General features: G+C 42.9%; 1 protein-coding gene across 3 annotated transcripts in view; it reads left to right on the forward strand.

The window, feature by feature from the left end:
- LOC115193626 (atlastin-2) overlaps window positions 1-19,290 on the forward strand; it is a 36,194-nt gene extending 16,904 nt beyond the window's left edge. For 2 of the 3 annotated variants that reach the window (XM_029752457.1, XM_029752455.1), the window contains exons 8-13: window positions 12,221-12,359; window positions 12,754-12,881; window positions 13,007-13,063; window positions 13,173-13,244; window positions 14,394-14,825; window positions 18,025-19,290. In XM_029752457.1, the coding sequence (XP_029608317.1) occupies window positions 12,221-12,359; window positions 12,754-12,881; window positions 13,007-13,063; window positions 13,173-13,244; window positions 14,394-14,825; window positions 18,025-18,144 (948 nt within the window). In that variant the 3' untranslated portion in view covers window positions 18,145-19,290. Of the gene's footprint in view, window positions 1-12,220; window positions 12,360-12,753; window positions 12,882-13,006; window positions 13,064-13,172; window positions 13,245-14,393; window positions 14,826-17,128 lie in introns of all 3 variants that reach the window. The other variant, XM_029752456.1, reaches the window with a different exon arrangement.
- Window positions 19,291-19,811: the final 521 nt, after the last annotated feature.

A 19,811-nucleotide genomic window follows, 5' to 3' on the forward strand; every position in this document is an offset into this window, starting at 1 on the left:
CGGTGGTGACCGTGTTACCTAACCTCAGTGCAGTGGGCAGCTGGGAGGAAGTGCTCTTGTTCTCCTTGGACTTTAGTGTCCCAAAACTATTTGGAGTTAGAGCTACAGGATGCAATTTTCTGCTTGAAAAAGCTAGCCTTTGCTTTCCTGACCAACTACGTGTATTGGTTCCTGACTTCCCTGAATAGTTGCATATCGCGGGGACTATTCGATGCTATTGCAGTCCGCCACAGGATGTTTTTGTGCTGGTCAAGGGCAGTCAGGTCTGGCGTGAACCAAGGGCTATATCTGTTCTTAGTTATGCATTTTTTGGAAAGGGGCATGCTTTTCTAAGATGGTGAGGAAATTACTTTTAAAGAACGACCAGGCATCCTCAACTGACGGGATGAGGTCAATATCCTTCCAGGATACCCGGGCCAGGTCGATTAGAAAGGCCTGCTCGCAGAAGTGTTGTAGGGAGCGTTTGACAGTGATGAGGGGTGGTTGTTTGACCGCGGATACAGGCAATGAGGCAGTGATCGCTGAGATCCTGATTGAAAAACAGCAGAGGTGAATTTGGAGGGCAAGTTGGTCAGGATAATGTCTGAGGATGCCCATGTTTACAGATTTAGGGTTGTACCTGGTGGGTTCATTGATTTGTGTGAGATTGAGGGCATCTAGCTTAGCTTGTAGGACTGCCTGGGTGTTAACCTCTTACATCTAGACGTTCCGCTAGCAGAACACCTGCTCCAATATCCAATGATGGGCGTGGCACGAAATACAAATTCCTCAAATCCGAAAACTTCCATTTTTCAAACATATGACTATTTTACACCATTTTAAAGACAAGACTCTCCTTTATCTAACCACACTGTCCGATTTTAAAAAGGCTTTACAGCGAAAGCAAAACATTAGATTATGTCAGCAGAGTACCCAGCCAGAAATAATCAGACACCCATTTTTCAAGCTAGCATATAATGTTACAAAAAACAAAACCACAGCTAAATGCAGCACTAACCTTTGATGATCTTCGTCAGATGACACTCCTAGGACATTATGTTATACAATACATGCATGTTTTGTTCAATCAAGTTCATATTTATATCAAAAACCAGCTTTTTACATTAGCATGTGACGTTCAGAACTAGCATTCCCACCGAACATTTCCGGTGAATTTACTAAATTACTCACGATAAACGTTCACAAAAAACATAACAATTATTTTAAGAATTATAGATACAGAACTCCTTTATGCAATCGCGGTGTCCGATTTTAAAATAGCTTTTCGGTGAAAGCACATTTTGCAATATTCTGAGTAGATAGCCCGGCCATCATGGCTAGCTATTTTGACACCCACCAAGTTTGGTACTCACCAAACTCAGATTTACTATAAGAAAAATTGGATTACCTTTGCTGTTCTTTGTCAGAATGCACTCCCAGGACTTCTACTTCAATAACAAATGTTGGTTTGGTTCCAAATAATCCATAGTTATATCCAAATAGCGGCGTTTTGTTGTGCGTTCAAGACACTATCCGAAGGGTAACGCGCCCGGCGGGTTTCGTGACAAAAAATATCAAAATATTCCATTACCGTACTTCGAAGCATGTCAAACGCTGTTTAAAATACATTTTTATGCCATTTTTCTCGTAAAAAAGCGATAATATTCCAACCGGGAGTCATTGTTTTCGTTCAAAAACGGAGAAAGTAAAATGGACTCTTCTCGTGCATGCGCGCACCAGTCATTGTTCTCAGATCGACCACTATGCAAATGCGCTACTGTTTTTCAGCCATGGCCTGCAAAGTCATCATTCAATGTTCTGGCACCTTATGGGAGCGTTAGAAAATGTCACGTTACAGCAGAGATCCCCTGTTTTGGATAGAGATGATCAAGAAGGCCAAGAAATGGTCAGAGAGGGCGCGTCCTGTTTGGAATCTTCTCAGGTTTTGGCCTGCCAAATGAGTTCTGTTATACTCACAGACACCATTCAAACAGTTTTAGAAACGTTGGAGTGTTTTCTATCCAAAGCTAATAACTATATGCATATTCTAGTTTCTGGGCAGGAGTAATAATCAGATTAAATCGGGTACGTTTTTTTATCCGGCCGTGAAAATACTGCCCTCTATCCATAACAAGTTAAGCATATCCCAGTTTAGGTCACCTAACAGAACAAACTCTGAAGCTAGATGGGGGTCGATCAATTCACATATGGTGTCCAGGGCACAGCTGGGAGCGGAGGGGGGTCGGTAACAGGCGGCAACAGTGAGACTTATTTCTGGAGAGATTAATTATTTTAATTAGAAATTCGAACTGTTTGGGTATAGACCTGGAAAGTATGACAGAACTTTGCAGGCTATCTCTGCAGTAGATTGCAACTCCTCCCTCCCCCTTTGGCAGTTCTATCTTGACGGAAAATGTTGTAGTTGGGTATGGAAATCTCAATCATACCAGCTGAATAACTCCGATACACATTAAATGACCCAGGGAATCGATAGAACATGGTTCAGATGTACAAAAACAATATAACAATCAAAATGTGTGAATCTTTACTTTGAGGCATTAGAAGAAAAGAAGGGTCCTACAAACGCATTTGCTTCTCTGACGTTTTCAAGTAGGATCCCTGATAATGGACGGTCATTTTCCGCAATCTATATAACCTGTCTGTAGTTTTCTGATCATATTGGGACTCCCTGATATATGTTGGTCTGGTTGTCTTCATCTAATAACATGAAATATTTTAAATAGATGCTCAAAATATGTTTTTGGTTCAAGGCTCCAACTCCCATGATTCCATTTGGCAAAACCACTCCCACCAGCTGAAGTTGCAGCCATTGCGCTCTTTCCAAATAGCCGATGTTTCGTGGTGAATTACTTGTAAACCCCTTTTTTTATTAGTTCCAGTAGGCCTACAGTGTTGTTGGATAGTTGCTAAGGCTGTATTTGGCTGTTAGTTTTGTAAACAATTTATTTCAGATGCAGCAGGGTTAGCTACTAAGCTAGCTAGCATTGCTAATGTTGAGCAGGCTTCAATCATGAGACTAGGAGTCCTTAGTGATTTGCCTGTAAATCTTGTGTTTTTGGACTGTTTTAAGAGTCGCTAAGATTAAACTTGGCTCTAATAGCATGCTAGCTAACCAGCATCAGACACATTAACTTAAATTATTTCTTTTTTGGTGTAATGCAGTTGTCACCAATGACATGAACATACTTTTGGCCATGTAATGTATGTGGACACCTGCTCGTCGAACATCTCATTCCAAAATCAAATCAAGGTTTATTTGTCAAGTGCGCCGAATACAACAGGTACAACCTTACAGTGAAATGCTTACTTACAGGCTCTAACCAATAGTGCAAAAAAGGTGTTGGGTGAACAATGGGTAAGTCAAGAAATAAAACAGTAAAAAGACAGGCTATATACAGTAACGAGGCTATAAAAGTAGCGAGGCTACATACAGACACCGGTTAGTCAGGCTGAGGTAGTATGTACATGTAGATATGGTTAAAGTGACTGCATATATGATGAACAGAGTAGCAGTAGCGTAAAAGAGGGGTTGGTGGGTGGTGGGACACAATGCAGATAGCCCGGTTAGCCAATGTGCGGGAGCACTGGTTGGTCGGCCCAATTGAGGTAGTATGTACATGAATGTATAGTTAACCTCTCTTACTCAACAGCCAGTTGAATCCCGTGGCGCGTTATTCAAATACCTTAGAAATGCTATTACTTCAATTTCTCAAACATATGACTATTTTACAGCATTTTAAAGACAAGACTCTCGTTAATCTAACCACACTGTGCGATTTCAAAAAGGCTTTACAACGAAAGCAAAACATTAGATTATGTCAGCAGAGTACCCAGCCAGAAATAATCAGACACCCATGTTTCAAGCTAGCATATGTCACAAACCCAAACCACAGCTAAATGCAGCACTAACCTTTGATGATCTTCATCAGATGACAATCTTAGGACATTATGTTATACAATACATGCATGTCTGTTCAATCAAGTTCATATTTATATCAAAAACCAGCTTTTTACATTAGCAGGTGACTAGCATGTGACTAGCATTCCCACCGAACACTTCCGGTGAATTTACTAAATTACTCACGATAAACGTTCACAAGAAACATAACAATTATTTTAAGAATTATAGCTACAGAACTCCTCTATGCACTCGATATGTCCGATTTTAAAATAGCTTTTCGGTGAAAGCACATTTTGCAATATTCTGAGTAGATAGCCCGGCATCACAGGGCTAGCTATTTTGACACCCAGCAAGTTTAGCACTCACCAAAGTCAGATTTACTATAAGAAAAATGTTATTACCTTTGCTGTCTTCGTCAGAATGCACTCCCAGGACTTCTACTTCAATAACAAATGTTGGTTTGGTCCCAAATAATCCATTGTTATATCCAAATAGCGGCGTTTTGTTCGTGCTTTCAAGACACTATCCGAAAGGGTAAATAAGGGTTACGAGCACGACGCATTTCGTGACAAAAAATGTGTAAATATTCCATTACCGTACTTCGAAGCATGTCAACCGCTGTTTAAAATCAATTTTTATGCCATTTTTCTTGTAAAAAAGCGATAATATTCCGACCGGGAAATCGTTTTTTATTACAAAGAGTGAAAGTAAAAGCATGCTATCCCCTCATGCACGAGCCTCAGTCTGATGGCCCTCTGATAGAGCACTTGCCAAACGCGCTAGTGTGTTTCAGCCTGGGCCTTGAATTACGTCATTCAGCTTTTTCCCAGGTTCTGAGAGCCTATGGGAGCCGTAGGAAGTGTCACGTCATGCCAGAGATCCCCTGTTTTTGTTAGAGATGATCAAGGAGGGCAAGAAATGGTCAGACAGGCCACTTCCTGTACAGAATCTTCTCAGGTTTTGGCCTGCCAAATGAGTTCTGTTATACTCACAGACACCATTCAAACAGTTTTAGAAACTTTAGGGTGTTTTCTATCCAAAGCCAATAATTATATGCATATTCTAGTTACTGGGCAGGAGTAGTAACCAGATTAAATCGGGTACGTTTTTTATCCGGCCGTGCAAATACTGCCCCCTAGCCCCAACAGGTTAAAGTTACTATGCATATATGATAAACAGAGTAGCAGCAGCATAAAAAGAGGGCTTGGGGGGGGGGGGCACACAATGCAAATAGTCCGGGTAGCCATTTGATTACCTGTTCAGGAGTCTTATGGCTTGGGGGTAAAAACTGTTGAAGCCTTTTTGTCCTAGACTTGGCACTCCGGTACCACTTGCCATGAAGTAGTAGAGAGAACAGTCTATGACTGGGGTGGCTGGGGTCTTTGACCATTTTTAGGGCCTTCTTCTTACACCGCCTGGTGTAGAGGTTCTGGGGGACAGGCAGCTTAGCCCCAGTGATGTACTGGGCCGTACGCACTACCCTCTGTAGTGCCTTGCGGTCAGAGGCTGAGCAATTGCCATACCATGCAGTGATGCAACCAGTCAGGATGCTCTCAATGTTGCAGCTGTAGAACCTTTTGAGGATCTCAGGACCCATGCCAAATCTTTTACGTTTCCTGAGGGGGAATAGGCTTTGTCATGCCCTCTTCACGACTGTCTTGGTGTGTTTGGACCATTATAGTTTGTTGATGTGGACACCGAGGAACTTGAAGCTCTCAACCTGCTCCACTACAGCCCCGTCTATGAGAATGGGGGCGTGCTCGGCCCTCCTTAATCTGTAGTCCACAATCATCTCCTTAGTCTTGGTTACGTTGAGGGATAGGTTGTTATTTTGGCACCACACGTCAGAGACCTGGCCCTCCTCCCTATAGGCTGTCTCGTTGTTGTCGTTGATCAGGCCTACCACTGTTGTCGTCTGCAAACTTAATGATGGTGTTGGAGTCATGCCTGGCCATGCAGTCGTGGGTGAACAGGGAGTACAGGAGGGGACTGAGCACGCACCCCCTGTGGAGCTCAGATGTGTTGCTACCTACCCTCACCACCTGGGGGCGGCCCGTCAGGAAGTCCAGAATCCAGTTGCAGAGGGAGGTGTTTAGTCTCAGGATCCTTAGCTTAGTGATGTGCTTTGAGGGTACTATGGTGTTGAACGCTGAGCTGTAGTCAATGAATAACATTCTCACAGAAGTGTTCCTTTTGCGATTAAAAAAAAAATATTTTAATTTTAAATGCTGATCTGGAGATTGTCTGGCTGGATATCTGCCTTCCCAAAACCAAGCCGATTTAGTTGGGGGTGTGTTATAGGCCGCCCAAGCAGAATGCATTCTATGAAGGTCTTGAAATTGACAACACAAACTGTAATGATTCGCTGTTGAAGGAAATCATTTTGTTAGGGGATTTCAATACAGATGTCTGCAAAAAGAATAGCCCAACCCACAATGTATTTATGCACTTTTATAGATCACTTGCTCTGACCCAAATGATATAAGATCCCACCAGGATATGTGAAACAGTGCAAAGTACAATTTACTTAATATTGCTGTCTGATAAATCTAAAATATCGCAGAGTGGAGTAATAGTCTATGGAATCAGTGATCATTTTGCACAAGGAGGATTTTTAAAGATGTATTTAAGTGTCACAAAACCATAAATCAGAGGACTCAAAAAATACTGTGTAGAAAAGTTTAGGGAGGAAGTGGGTAAAATTGACTGGTCACCTGTGCCAGATAGTGTAGGGGTAGACAGTGCCTGGGAAGCCTTTAAATGTAGATTCCTTGATGTGGTGAATGTGAAGGCTCCTATTAGACGGGTCAGGGTAAAGCAGAGATCTAGCCCTTGGTTTAATCATGAGATTCTAGAATTTATCAAAGCAAGGAATAATGCCTTTTTAAGAAATTTAAGAACTCAAGAGCAGCATGATTTTATCCTATATAAACATCACAGAAATGAAGCACAGAGCAGGATGGATGAAGCTAAGAGGGGTTACTTTGCTGGGAAAATAATTGAAAACAAAAATGACCGTAAAAAGCTTTGGAAATCATTTAAGGAACTAGGCTGGAGTAGTACTACCAAAAACAAACTAAACTGTATTGGACTGAACATCAAAGGGGAGATGGTATATGAAAAAGCAGAGATTGCCAATGAATTAAATTATTTTTTTTACTTCTGTTACCAGTAAGCTGGTTAGCAAGCTGCCCACCAGTTCTGGTTTGAATGGAAGCAACCAAGTCAAGAAGTATTATGTAGAGTTAGGGGTTCAGCCAAACTCTTTTTATTTTGCAAAGGTAGCAACAGCCAAAATAGTCAGTATGCTGGCAAAGCTTAAATGCTCCGAAGCCACAGGCCTGGATAATATTCCCGCAAGGTTTCTAATAGATTCTGCTGAGCAAATTTGCCCTTGTATTACGCATATTGTTAATCTCTCTCTTGAACAAGGCACCTTTCCCAGGGACATGAAACAAGCTAAAGTTATACCTCTGTATAAGAAGGGGATAAAGTCTGACCCTGGGAATTGTATGCCTGTATCTATCCTCTGTGTAACATCAAAGATTCTGGAGAGAATTGTACTTGATCAAATGTATGAATATGTAATGTATGATTTTCAGTCAGGTTTTAGAAAAACATACTCCACTGATTCATGTCTACTTTACTTGACTGACTTCATCAGGAAAGAGATTGATGGGGGAAATCTGTGTTGAATGGTACTGCTTGACCTACAGAAGGCCTTTGATACAGTTAACCACTGTCTCCTAATCTCCAAACTAGAGGCACTGGGGTTAAGCAGTATCCCTCTAGGCTGGGTAAAGTCCTATTTATCAGGAAGGGTGCAAGTAGTAGAGGTTCACTGTCTCAGGCAAAACCAATGAGTTGTGGCGTTCCGCAGGGGAGCGTGCTTGGGCCTCTGCTGTTTTTATTGTATCTTAATGATATGAAAGATGCTTGTTCTTGCCATCTTTTTCTTTATGCGAATGACTCTACACTTCTGGTGTCTCACAAAAGTAAAACTATGTTGGAGAGCATACTTAGCACAGAGCCTACTAACATTAGCAAATGGCTTGGAGATAATAAGCTATCTATGCACTTAGGGAAAACTGAAGCAATTATTTTTGGATTCAGACCTAAATTGTGTAGGTCGTCTGAAATCAGAGTGGAGTTTGGGGGTGAGGTGTTGACTACTAAAACCTCTGTTAGCTACTTGGGATGTATCCTTTATGGAAGCTTGGGAGGTGTGAGCATGGCCAATAAGGTGCTAGGGAAGGTTAATTCCAGGACTAAGTTTTTGGCTAGAAAGTCCAAGCTGCTTGATAAGGACTCCATGAAAGTGCTAGCTACTGCCCTCATTCAATGCCATTTTTACTATGCTAGTACTTCTGGTTTGGGGCCTTATCTAAACTTATGAAGGGGAAGCTCCAGATAGCCCAGAATAAGTTGATCAGGGTAGTATTGAAGGTGAGTCCACGTACTCACATAGGCAGGAGCTGCTTTCAGGAACTAAACTGGCTCCCTGTTGAGGCTAGGCTGTCCCAGATTAGACTAGGTTTGGTTTACAAGAGTATTTATGGTCCTGCGCCCAGATATCTAAGTGATTACTTTCCTCTTGTTAGGGATGCACACAATCACAGCACCAGATCAGGTGTTGCTGATGTGTGCTTATACAGGTTCAGGAGTAATGCTGGGAAAGGTACCTTCTTGTATACTGGAGCCTCGGACTGGAATGAGTTGCCTCTGCCTATAAAAACAACGTCCTCTCTGGACAGATTTAAAAAATAAAGTAAAAATATGTTTGATGTCCTCTGTGCCCATATGAATAACCCCTATGATGTAACTGGAATGTTGAGATAAAAGAACATCTATGTTTTTGTTTTATTATTTCACTGCCATACTGTGTTTGATCTTGTCTAGCCAGCTTGTCTCAAGAGGACCACAATGGAAATAAGTCCCAGACTTTGTTATCCTCTGATTTTATTCATGTGCATGTATGGCTTTTAAGTTTTATGTGTCCTTGTTTTATAAAATGGTCGAATTAATAAACTAAAAACCTTTGTTCAGGTGGGAAAGGCCGGTGTGGAGCGCAATAGATTGCGTCATCTGTGGATCTGTTTGGGCAGTATGCAAATTGGAGTGGGTCTAGGGTTTCTGCGATAATGGTGTTGATGTGAGCCATTACCAGCCTTTCAAAGCACTTCATGGCTACGGACGTGAGTGCTACGGTTCTGTAGTCATTTAGGCAAGTTGCCTTTGTTCTTGGGCACAGGGACTATGGTGGTCTGCTTGAAACAACATGTTGGTATTACAGACTCAGTCAGGGACATGTTGAAAATGTCAGTGAAGACACCTGCCAGTTGGTCAGCACATGCCCAGAGCACACGTCCTGGTAATCCGTCTGGCCCCGCAACCTTGTGTATGTTGACCTGTTTAAAGGTCTAACTCACGTCGGCTACGGAGAGCGTGATCACACAGTCGTCTTGAACAGCTGATGCTCTCATGCATGCCTCAGTGTTGCTTGCCTCGAAGCGAGCATAGAAGTGATTTAGCTCATCTGGTAGGCTCGTGTCACTGGGCAGCTCGCGGCTGTACTTCCCTTTGTAGTCTCTAATAGTTTGCAAGCCCTGCCACATAAGACGAGCGTCAGAGCCGGTGTAGTATGATTCAATCTTAGCCCTGTATTGAAGCTTTGCCTGTTTGATGGTTCGTCCTGGGCATAGCAGGATTTCTTGTAAGCTTCCGGGTTAGAGTCCCGCACCTTGAAAGCGGCAGCTCTACCCTTTAGCTCAGTGCGAATGTTGCCTGTAATCCATGGCTTCTGGTTGGGTTATGTATGTACAGTCACTGTGGGGACAACGTCCTCGATGCACTTATTGATAAAGCCAGTGACTGACGTGCCATCAATGCCATCAGAAGAATCCCGGAACATGTTCCAGTCTGTGATAACAAAACAGTCCTGTAGCTTAGCATCTGCTTCATCTGACCATTTTTTTTATAGACCAAGTCACTGGTGCTTCCTGCTTTAATTTTCGCTTGTAAGCAGGAATCAGGAGGATAAAGTTGTGGTCGGAATTACCAAATGGAGGGCGAGGGCGAGGGAGAGCTTTGTGCGCGTCTCTGTGTGTGGAGTACAGGTGATCTAGAATTTTTTTCCCTCTGGTTGCACATTTAACATGTTGATAGAACTGATTTAAGTTTCCCTGCATTAAAGTCTCCGGCCACTAGGAGCGCCGCCTCTGAGTGAGTGGTTTCCTGTTTGCTTATTTCCTTATACAGCTGACTGAGCGCGGTCTTAGTGCCAGCATCTGTCTGTGGTGGTAAATAAATAGCCACGAAAAGTATAGCTGAAAACTCTATAGGCAAGTAGTGTGGCCTGCAATTTATCACAATATACTCTACTTCCGGCGAGCAAAATCTAGAGACTTCCTTAGATTTCGTGTACCAGCTGTTTGCAAATATGCACAGACCCCCCCCCCCCCTCGTCTTACTGGAGTGTGCTGTTCTATCTTGCTGGTGCAGCGTATATCCCGCTAGCTGAATATCCATGTCGTCATTCAGCCACGATTCCGTGAAACATAGGATATTACAGTTTTTGATGTCCTGTTGGTAGGATATTTGTGATCGTACCTCGTCTAATTTATTGTCCAATGATTGCACGTTGGCGAGTAGTATTTACGGTAACGGCAGCTTTCCCAGTCGCCTTCTCCGGGTCCTGACCAGGCATCCGGCTCTTTTGTCCTCTGTACCTGCATCGCTTCCTCTTGCAAATAACGGGGATGTCGGCCCTGTGGGGTGTTTGGAGAATGTCTTGTGCGTCTTCTTTGTTGTAGAAAAAATCTTTGTCTAATCCGAGGTGAGTGATTGCTGTCCTGATATCCAGAAGCTCTTTTTTGCCGTAAGGTACGGTTGCAGAAACATTATGTACAAAATAAGTTACCAGTAATGCAAAAAATAAAAAACATAATAGCACAATTGGTCGGGCGCCCTTAAAACTGCTGCCATTTCTTCCGGCGCCATTTTAATCATGGGCATTAATATAGAGTTAATCACCCCTTGCTGCTATAACAGCCTCCAAGGTGTTCCGCTAGATGTTGTGTTCCGCTAGATGTTGTGTTCCGCTAGAAGGTGTTCCGCTAGATGTACTTGCTTTCCATTCAGCCACAAGAGTATTAGTGAGGTCGGGCACTGATGTTGGACGATTAGGCCTGGCTCGCAGTCGGCGTTCCAATTAATCCCAAACATGTTCGATGGAGTTGAGTTGAGGTCAGGGCTCTGTGCAGGTCAGTCAAGTTTTTCCACACCGATCTCGACAAACCATTTCTGCATTGGGGCAGGTAGTGTTCTTCTGGCATCCGCCAAACCCAGATTAGTCCGTCCGACTGCCAGATGGTGAATGAAGCGTGATTCATCACTCCAGAGAATGCATTTCCACTGCTCCAGAGTCCAATGGCGGCGAACTTTACACCACTCCAGCTGATACTTGGCATTGCTCTTGGTGATCTTAGGCTTGTGTGCTCGGCCATGGAAACCCATTTTCATGAAGCTCCTGACGAACCGTTCTTGTGCTGACGTTGCTTCCAGAGGCAGTTTGGAACTCGGACGTGAGGGTTTCAACCGAGGATGGATGATTTGTATGCACTCAGCGGTCCTGTTCTGTCAGCTTGTGTGGCATACCACTTCACGGCTGAGCTGATGTTGCTCCTAGAATTTTCCACTTCAAAATAACAGCACTTAGAGTTGACCTGGGCAGCTCTAGCAGGGCAGAAATTTTACGAACTGACTTGTTGGAAAGGTGGCATCCTATGACGGTGCCGAACTCTAAATTAAGGCCATTCTACTGCCAATGTTTGTCTATGGAGATAGCATGGCTGTGTGGTCGATTTTATACAACTGCCAACAACGGGTGTGGCTCAAATAGCCAAATCCATGAATTTTAAGGTGTGTCCACATACTTTTAATAATATTCATGCAAGCATTATAATATGATTACAACCCAAATGTAATGTGGAATGCACTCATGACTTATGACATAAGCTTTGTCTTGGCTTGCTAGACAGCTAAGCTAACTGCAGGTTAACTAGGCGGAGCATTGCATCATGGAGATGAAATGCACCCTGGGAATTCTAGTAGAAGAGGGTAATGCAGAAACTTTCAAAAATGACCGAAACAAGGATTGTGCAGTATGACTAACAAATGATAACATCAAATCTTACAGTAGTGCATATATACAAACAGCATAACTGATTATAAAGTGGCGGAATTGTCCTTTAAACTTGTGCCTTAGACAACAGACCAGTGTCTTGGATATTATGTAACAGCTGTGTGTGTTTTCTACAGGTGAAACAGAACCAGCACGAGGAACTGCAGACCGTGAGGAAACACATCCACTCCTGCTTCTCCAACATCGGTTGCTTCCTCTTGCCCCACCCCGGCCTCAAAGTGGCCACCAACCCCATGTTTGACGGCAGATTAAAAGGTGAGGCCTCTCACTGCAGAGAAAAATCCCTTCCACCCTCCATACTATATACTAACCCCCTTCCACTCATCCTCCACTAACCCCCTTCCACTCATCCTCCATAGTCTACTGACCCCCTCCATACTCCACCACCCCCCTCCATTCTCCACTGACCCCTTCCACCCCACTCTTACTCTACTAACCCCTTCCTCCCCCTCCTCCATACTCAACTGACCCCTTCCACCCCCCTCCTCCAATACTTCACTAACTCCTTCCACCCGACGTTATCCCATCCTCAGTGACTCCCAGACCCTTTTCTTAATACTGAGGTGGAGAGGCAGTTTAAGAAAATAGTTAACCCCTGGAGGAGACATTCTTGGGCTTTACTATGCTTCTGGCTGTGTTCTTTGTGTAGACATTGATGGTGACTTTAAGGAGGCGCTGGGAAATCTGGTGCCCTTACTGCTGGCTCCTGAGAACCTGGTGGAGAAGGAGATTGGAGGGGCTAAAGTGACCTGCAGAGATCTAGTGGAGTACTTTAAGGTGAGCACCATGTGCTCCCATGGCTTATAAACTACTTTAAATGCCTGAAAATGTTCTGAAACTTCCTAACTTCTCGTCACAACTGAAGTTATAGAAAACACATTTTCTCCACATCTTCTTCGCAGGCCTATATAAAGATATATCAAGGGGAGGAGCTTCCTCATCCTAAGTCAATGTTACAGGTCTGTACTGGTTTGATCAACATTGATGTAAAGTTTTGAGCAAGCTTGTGGGGGTTTTCTCTTATCTTGCTCAAACTCTCTTTGCATTTGTCTGTGCTCTGTTACCTAGGCAACGGCTGAAGCCAACAACCTTACAGCAGTTGCTGGAGCAAAAGACACTTACAGCAAAAGTATGGAAATGGTAGGTTTGTTCACCCCTGGCTTGTTACACGAACAATGTACAGTGCATTCGGAAAGTATTCAGACCCCTTCCCTTTTCCCACATTTTGCTACGTTACAGCCTTATTCTAAAATGGACTACACAAAATGCCCCATAATGACAAATCGATTGATTGTTTTGCAAATGTATAAAAATACAAAAACTGATACTTTATTTACATAAGTATTCAGACTCTTGAAATTGAGCTCAGGTGCATCCTGTTTCCATTGATCATCCTTGAGATGTTTCTACAACTTGATTGGAGTCGTCCTGTGGTAAATTCAATTGATTGGACATGATTTGGAAAGGCAAACACCTGTCTATATAAGGTCCTACAGTTGACAGTGCATGTCAGAGCAAAAACCAGCATTTCTGCAGCATTTAAGGTTCCCAAGAACTCCTCCATTCTTAAATGGAAGAAGTTTAGAACCACCAAGACTCTTCCTAGAGCTGGTCACTCGGTCAAACTGAGCAAATGGGGGAGAAGGAACTTGGTCAGGGAGGTGACCAAGAACCCGATGGTCACTGTGACAGAGCTCCAGAGTTCCTCTGTGGAGATGGGAGAACCTTCCAGACGGTCAACCATCTCTGCAGCACCCTAATCAGGCCTTTATGGTAGAGTGGCCAGACGGAAGCCACTCTTCAGTAAAAGACACATGACAGCCCTATTTGAGTTTGCCAAAAGGCACCTAAAGACTTTCAGGCCATGAGAAACAAGATTATCTGGTCTGATTTAAACCAAGATTTAACTCTTTGTCTAGAATTTAATCAATTTTAGAATAAGGGTGTAATGTAACAATATTTGGGAAAGTGAATGGGTCTGAATACTTTCCAAATGCACTGTATCTACACATTCCAAGCAGATTGATTTACTATTGCTGTTATACACACACTACATGTTAATGTTTTTAAATGTATGTGAACGGTAAAGTCTTGTCTAATGTATTTTTCGTAATGTGTCGGACCCCAGTAAGACTAGTGTTGCTATTGGGGATCCTAATAAAATACAAATTGTCATAATACAAATGTAACCAATGATGTCATTCGTAGAGGTAATATTTTTGCCACTAGTCTTTGTTAGTCGGTGTAGTAATGTTTGGTTTCTGAAATGTGGTGTTTTTTCCCTGCTAGGTGTGTGGAGGGGACAAGCCCTACATCGCCCCTGCAGACTTGGACCGCTGCCACGAGGAGTTCAAGGAGTGCTCGGTGCGTCAGTTCCGCTCTGTGAAGAAGATGGGAGGGGAGGACTTCTGCAAGAAATACCAGGAGCAGCTGGAGGGCGAGCTGGATGAGGCCTACTCCAACTTCCACAAGCACAACGAGGGCAAGAACATCTTCTACGCTGCACGCACGCCCGCCACGCTCTTCGTTGTCATGTTCACCACCTACATCGTCTCAGGGCTGACTGGCTTCATAGGAATGAACACTATTGCCGTGCTGGCCAACCTGGTCATGGGCGTGACTCTCATGACTCTCTGCATGTGGTCCTACGTCAAATACTCAGGGGAGTTCAGAGATGTGGGCACCATCATAGACCTGTTGGCAGAGACACTCTGGGAACAGGTGGGTGCTGATGTCTGTGTGGTTAAAGGTGTTTTCATAGATTTTTCTGTTAAGGATAGAAGTATGGATACAGGAAGTATATGTTTATTTAGCACGTGTGACTCCAGATTCAAAGCCATGTGAAGCTGAGAATTCCTCATGTTCTCCACTGTCGTCTGTGATGTTGATTCCTTCCCCTCAGAGTCCAGATTTCTAGTGGCCCTCTAGTTCAGATTTCTAGTAGAGGTCGACCGATTATGATTTTTCAACGTGATTTTTCAATACTGATTATTGGAGGACCAAAAAAAGCCGATACCGATTTAATCGGCCGATTTTAATTTAAATATAAAACAAATTAAACAAAAATATATAGATATATTTTTTTGTAATAATGACAATTACAACAATACTGAATGAACACTTATTTTAACTTAATATAATGCATCAATAAAATCAATTTAGCCTGAAATAAATAATGAAGCATGTTCAATTTGGTTTAAATAATGCAAAAACAAAGTGTTGGAGAAGAAAGTAAAAGTGCAATATGTGCCATGTAAAAAAGCTAACATTTAAGTTCCTTGCTCAGAACATGGGAACATATGAAAGCTGGTGGTTCCTTTTAACATGAGTCTTCAGTATTCCCAGGTAAGAAGTTTTAGGTTGTAGTTTATTATAGGAATTATAGGACTATTTCTCTCTATACGATTTGTACTTCATATACCTTTGACTATTGGATGTTCTTATAGGCACTTTAGTATTGCCAGTGTAACAGTATAGCTTCCGTCCTTCTCCTCGCTCCTACCTGGGCTCAAACCAGGAACACATCGACAACAGCCACCCTTGAAGCAGCGTTACCCATGCAGAGCAAGGGGAACAACCACTCCCAAGTCTCAGAGCGAGTGACGTTTGAAACGCTATTAGCGCGCACCCGCTAACTAGCTAGCCATTTCACATCGGTTACACCAGCCTAATCTTGGGAGTTGACAGGCTTGAAGTCATAAACAGCGCAATGCATTGCGAAGAGCTGCTGGCAAAACGCACGAAAGTGCTGTATGAATGAATGCTTACGAGCCTGCTGGTGCCTACCACCGCTCAGTCAGACTGCTCTATCAAATCATAGTCTTAATTATAATAAACACACAGAAATATGAGCCTTAGGTCATTAATATGGTCGAATCCGGAAACTATTATCTCAAAGTTTTTTTCATTCAGTGAAATACGGAACCGTCCCGTATTTTATCTAACGGGTGGCATCCCTAAGTCTAAATATTCCTGTTACATTGCACAACCTTCAATGGTATGTCATAATTACGTAAAATTCTGGCAAATTAGTTCACAACGAGCCAGGCAATGAACGCAAGAGCAGTGACACAATTTCATGTTAGCAGGCAATATTAACTAAATATGCAGGTTTTAAAATATATACTTGTGCATTGATTTTAAAGAAAGGCATTGATGTTTATGGTTAGGTACATTGGTGCAACGACAGTGCTTTTTTCTCAAATGCGCTTGTTAAATCATCACCCGTTTGTTGAAGTAGGCTATGATTCGATGAGAAATTAACAGGCACTGCATCGATTATATGCAACGCAGGACACGTTAGATAAACTAGTAATATCATCAACCATGTGTAGTTAACTAGTGATTATGTTAAGATTGATAGTTTTTTACAAGATAAGTTTAACGCTAGCTAGCAACTTACCTTGGCTTCTTGCTGCCCTCGCATAACACGTAGTCAGCCTGCCATGCAGGCTCCTCGTGGAGTGCAATGTAAGGCAGGTGGTTAGAGCGTTGGACTAGTAACCAGAAGGTTCCAAAAAACGAATCCCCCCTGAACAAGGCAGTTAATCCCTGTTCCTAGGCCGTCATTGAAAATAATGTGTTCTTAATCTGACTTGCCTAGTTAAATAAAGGTGGGGGAAAAAATCGGCAAATCGGTGGCCAAAAATACCGATTGTTATGAACCTGAAATCGGCCCTAATTAATCGGCCATTCCGATTAATCGGTCGACCTCTTTCTAGTGGCCCTCTAGTTCCCCATCAGCCCTGAACTCAATCGCATTATCCTTCACCAGCCCTATCCAATGAGCTACCAGCCTTTCCTTTACCAGCCTTCAGCCTGCCCAATCAGCTGGTGATCTGTTTTTCTTCTTTAATCTGATCTTGCTCTCCTCTCCGCCTCAGATGACTGCCAGAAAGGTGAGGTGGAGGTTTCTCTTCCTGCCTGTGTTCCTGGTTCAGTGTACTATGTTTTCTGTCTTTGTTTGGTTGTTTCCCTGCTTTTTCTGCTCTTCTCTGCTAATTCCTCACCTCCCATGTCTCCAGGTGCTTTCCAAACTCTTTGAGTTGGCCAGGAGTCGATTCACGTGGCACTCTTTCCTACCAGCAGCAGCAACGCAGAGAAAGAGACTCCCCTCAAACAACAATGACAAGAAGACTCACTAACTTTTCTGGCTAGCTGCTTGGCTCTTTATTTCCAAATGCATCTGCAGTCCACTCTTGTCATTTCTTGTGACATATGGGCTGGTCATAATCACAGGGATGTTGTGGCCTATGGGGCTGGTCATAATCACAGGGAGGTTGTGGCCTATGGGGCTGGTCATAATCACAGGGATGTTGTGGCCTATGGGGCTGGTCTTAATTACAGGGAGGTTGTGTCTGCGTAGTTCACTCTGTTACATGTAGAATGCAGGTTGGCACTCCCTAATCTTCTGATTGTAATCACAGCAGGCCCACTGGAATTGGCCTACTGACTAGTCTTAAATCATCCACAATTTTCATAGTTTTTTTTATTTGTTTTTATCCATTTGTTCAATTGCCATTCTGCTCTTGTCATTCCTTGTGGCCTATGGGGTCTGTTTGTCATTACAGGGATGTTGTGGCCGGTCTTAATTACAGGGAGGTTGTGTCTGGGTAGTTCACTCTGTTACATGTAGAATGCAGGTTGGGACTCCCTAATCTTCTGATTGTAATCACAGCAGGCCCACTGGAATTGGCCTACTGACTAGTCTGAAAATTGTTGAGATGATTTAATAGATTTTTTTGTTTTATCCATATGTTCAATTGCCATTATTGGAGTTTAGTTTTAAATGATCATTAATCTTTTCAGTCTGCATGTTGGACAGAATCTCTTCTCTCCCTTTCTCCTCATGTTTTCATTTCTATTGATTTGATTGTCTCATGTCATGTCCCTTTGTGCTCTCCTCTTCCCTCCTCTCCAGGTGTTGAAGCCTCTGAGTGCGCAATACATGGAGGATAATGTTAGACAGACTGTGGTTAACTCCATCAGAGCCAGTCTGACAGAACAAGCCACACAGCATGCAAAGTTAAAGTCACACTGACCCCTCCTCCTGCTACTACTCTACCAGCCACTCATCCCACCCCTTCACTCAGTGTGCTAAATCCTAGGACTGTGGCACTGTGCAAACCAAAGTTTACCCTGCACAGGCCCAGCCAGCCTCCCTGTCTGCTGTAGTGGCCTGTCTTACTGCTAGCTACTCTACTCTTGGATCCCCCCTGTTGGAAGGTGGACAATCAGCGAGTTAAGAAGTAGTTGCCAGTATGCTCTCACCTTTTCCACAATTTGACTGATTCACATGCAACCCCCCCATACACACCTATGTCAGGATTTTAAATTATGAAGAGTTAGGTTTGCTGACCCAGTTTTAGTGTTGTCATTATTAAGCAGATTGCACTTGCTTGGGTTTCAAGGTTAATTCAGGGAGTCACAGCTCTTTGATGGTGTGCCATTGGATGCAAGATGAACTGTCTGCATAGTCATACATACTATAGCCAAGCCAGTGTTCCTACCCTCTCTCCTGATGCTGTTTGGTTAACTGGGGTGGATTTTGAAATCCTTTGAGCCTCTTTAGTTGTTTTAAGATACTGATCTTTAATCTTGCTTTAGTGTCATCTACTGCATGGTATTAGACAAACACAGCATAGCACTATAATAGGCCCTAGAGCTCAATCTATTGTGCTTAGCAGGGGAATGTAATTCAGACAGTTTCATTAATTTGCCTTTCTTGAAAACCCACAGGACAGTGGGCGTGATCAATGGTATTGCACATCGAGTGTTTTTTTTCTTGTCAATACAGCACTAATGATATCAGTTAGGTCAACACTCTTGTACCAATTCCATCCACAACTGTCTCGCCTAGGAACGCGGCAGTTGTTACGGCTCATTTAAAAAAAAATGTTTTGACACATTTTACACTTTGTATAAATTCTATAGTGTTGTTGGCAGGGTGTTTTGTTGTTGATTGGCCTAGTGTGGTTTAAGGAATGTTTTGTGATTGGTCTTACAGTTGCATCTTTTTCTGTGATCTACTATACCGTTATGTAAACAAACTCTAGGCTAGAGCATTTAGATTCCACCTCGGACAAAGCTTTCTGGAATTTGAGTGGGTCGAGATTGTCTTTTTAAATCACTTCCTGTAATTTATTTTTCAATAAACAAGTACATTGACCTTATTGAATTAAATCGATCTACTGTTCAGACTCCTTTGTTTATTGGAACGAGGGCAAAATCATCACGGCTTGCTCCCGCAGTATTCAATATAGATGTCAACACAGTAGGTATAATGCGTGCGGAAATAACGAGTTCGCATTGAATTTGATAACTTAAGTCACACTGGTAGTTCAATATCAGTCAGATTTGTAATAACTACCATAACTGTTTTTGTCTTCCCAGTTTACACTGGACACATGGCATCATAAGCCAGTTAGGGTTGTCTGTGGAAATGGAGACCCCTCCCCCAATACATTAATGGCCGGTGTCCTCAGCTAAACCCGCTGTCCGTTTCAGTGCATGGTTCTTTAACTACCACGATCTTGTATGAAACGGGTGTGTGTATGCAGTAAGAGTGTGTTATCCCAAGACCCTGAAAAGGGATGTCCTTGTCCAGGCTGACGGTAGGATTGTCACACATGTAATGGAGCGGAGAGCATTAAGTCAGTTGCTGCTGCTGCACAGGGCAAAGTCAGCTCTTATCAGACCACCACTATT

The sequence above is a fragment of the Salmo trutta genome, chromosome 5, assembly GCF_901001165.1.
Source record: "Salmo trutta chromosome 5, fSalTru1.1, whole genome shotgun sequence".
NCBI lineage: Eukaryota > Metazoa > Chordata > Actinopteri > Salmoniformes > Salmonidae > Salmo > Salmo trutta.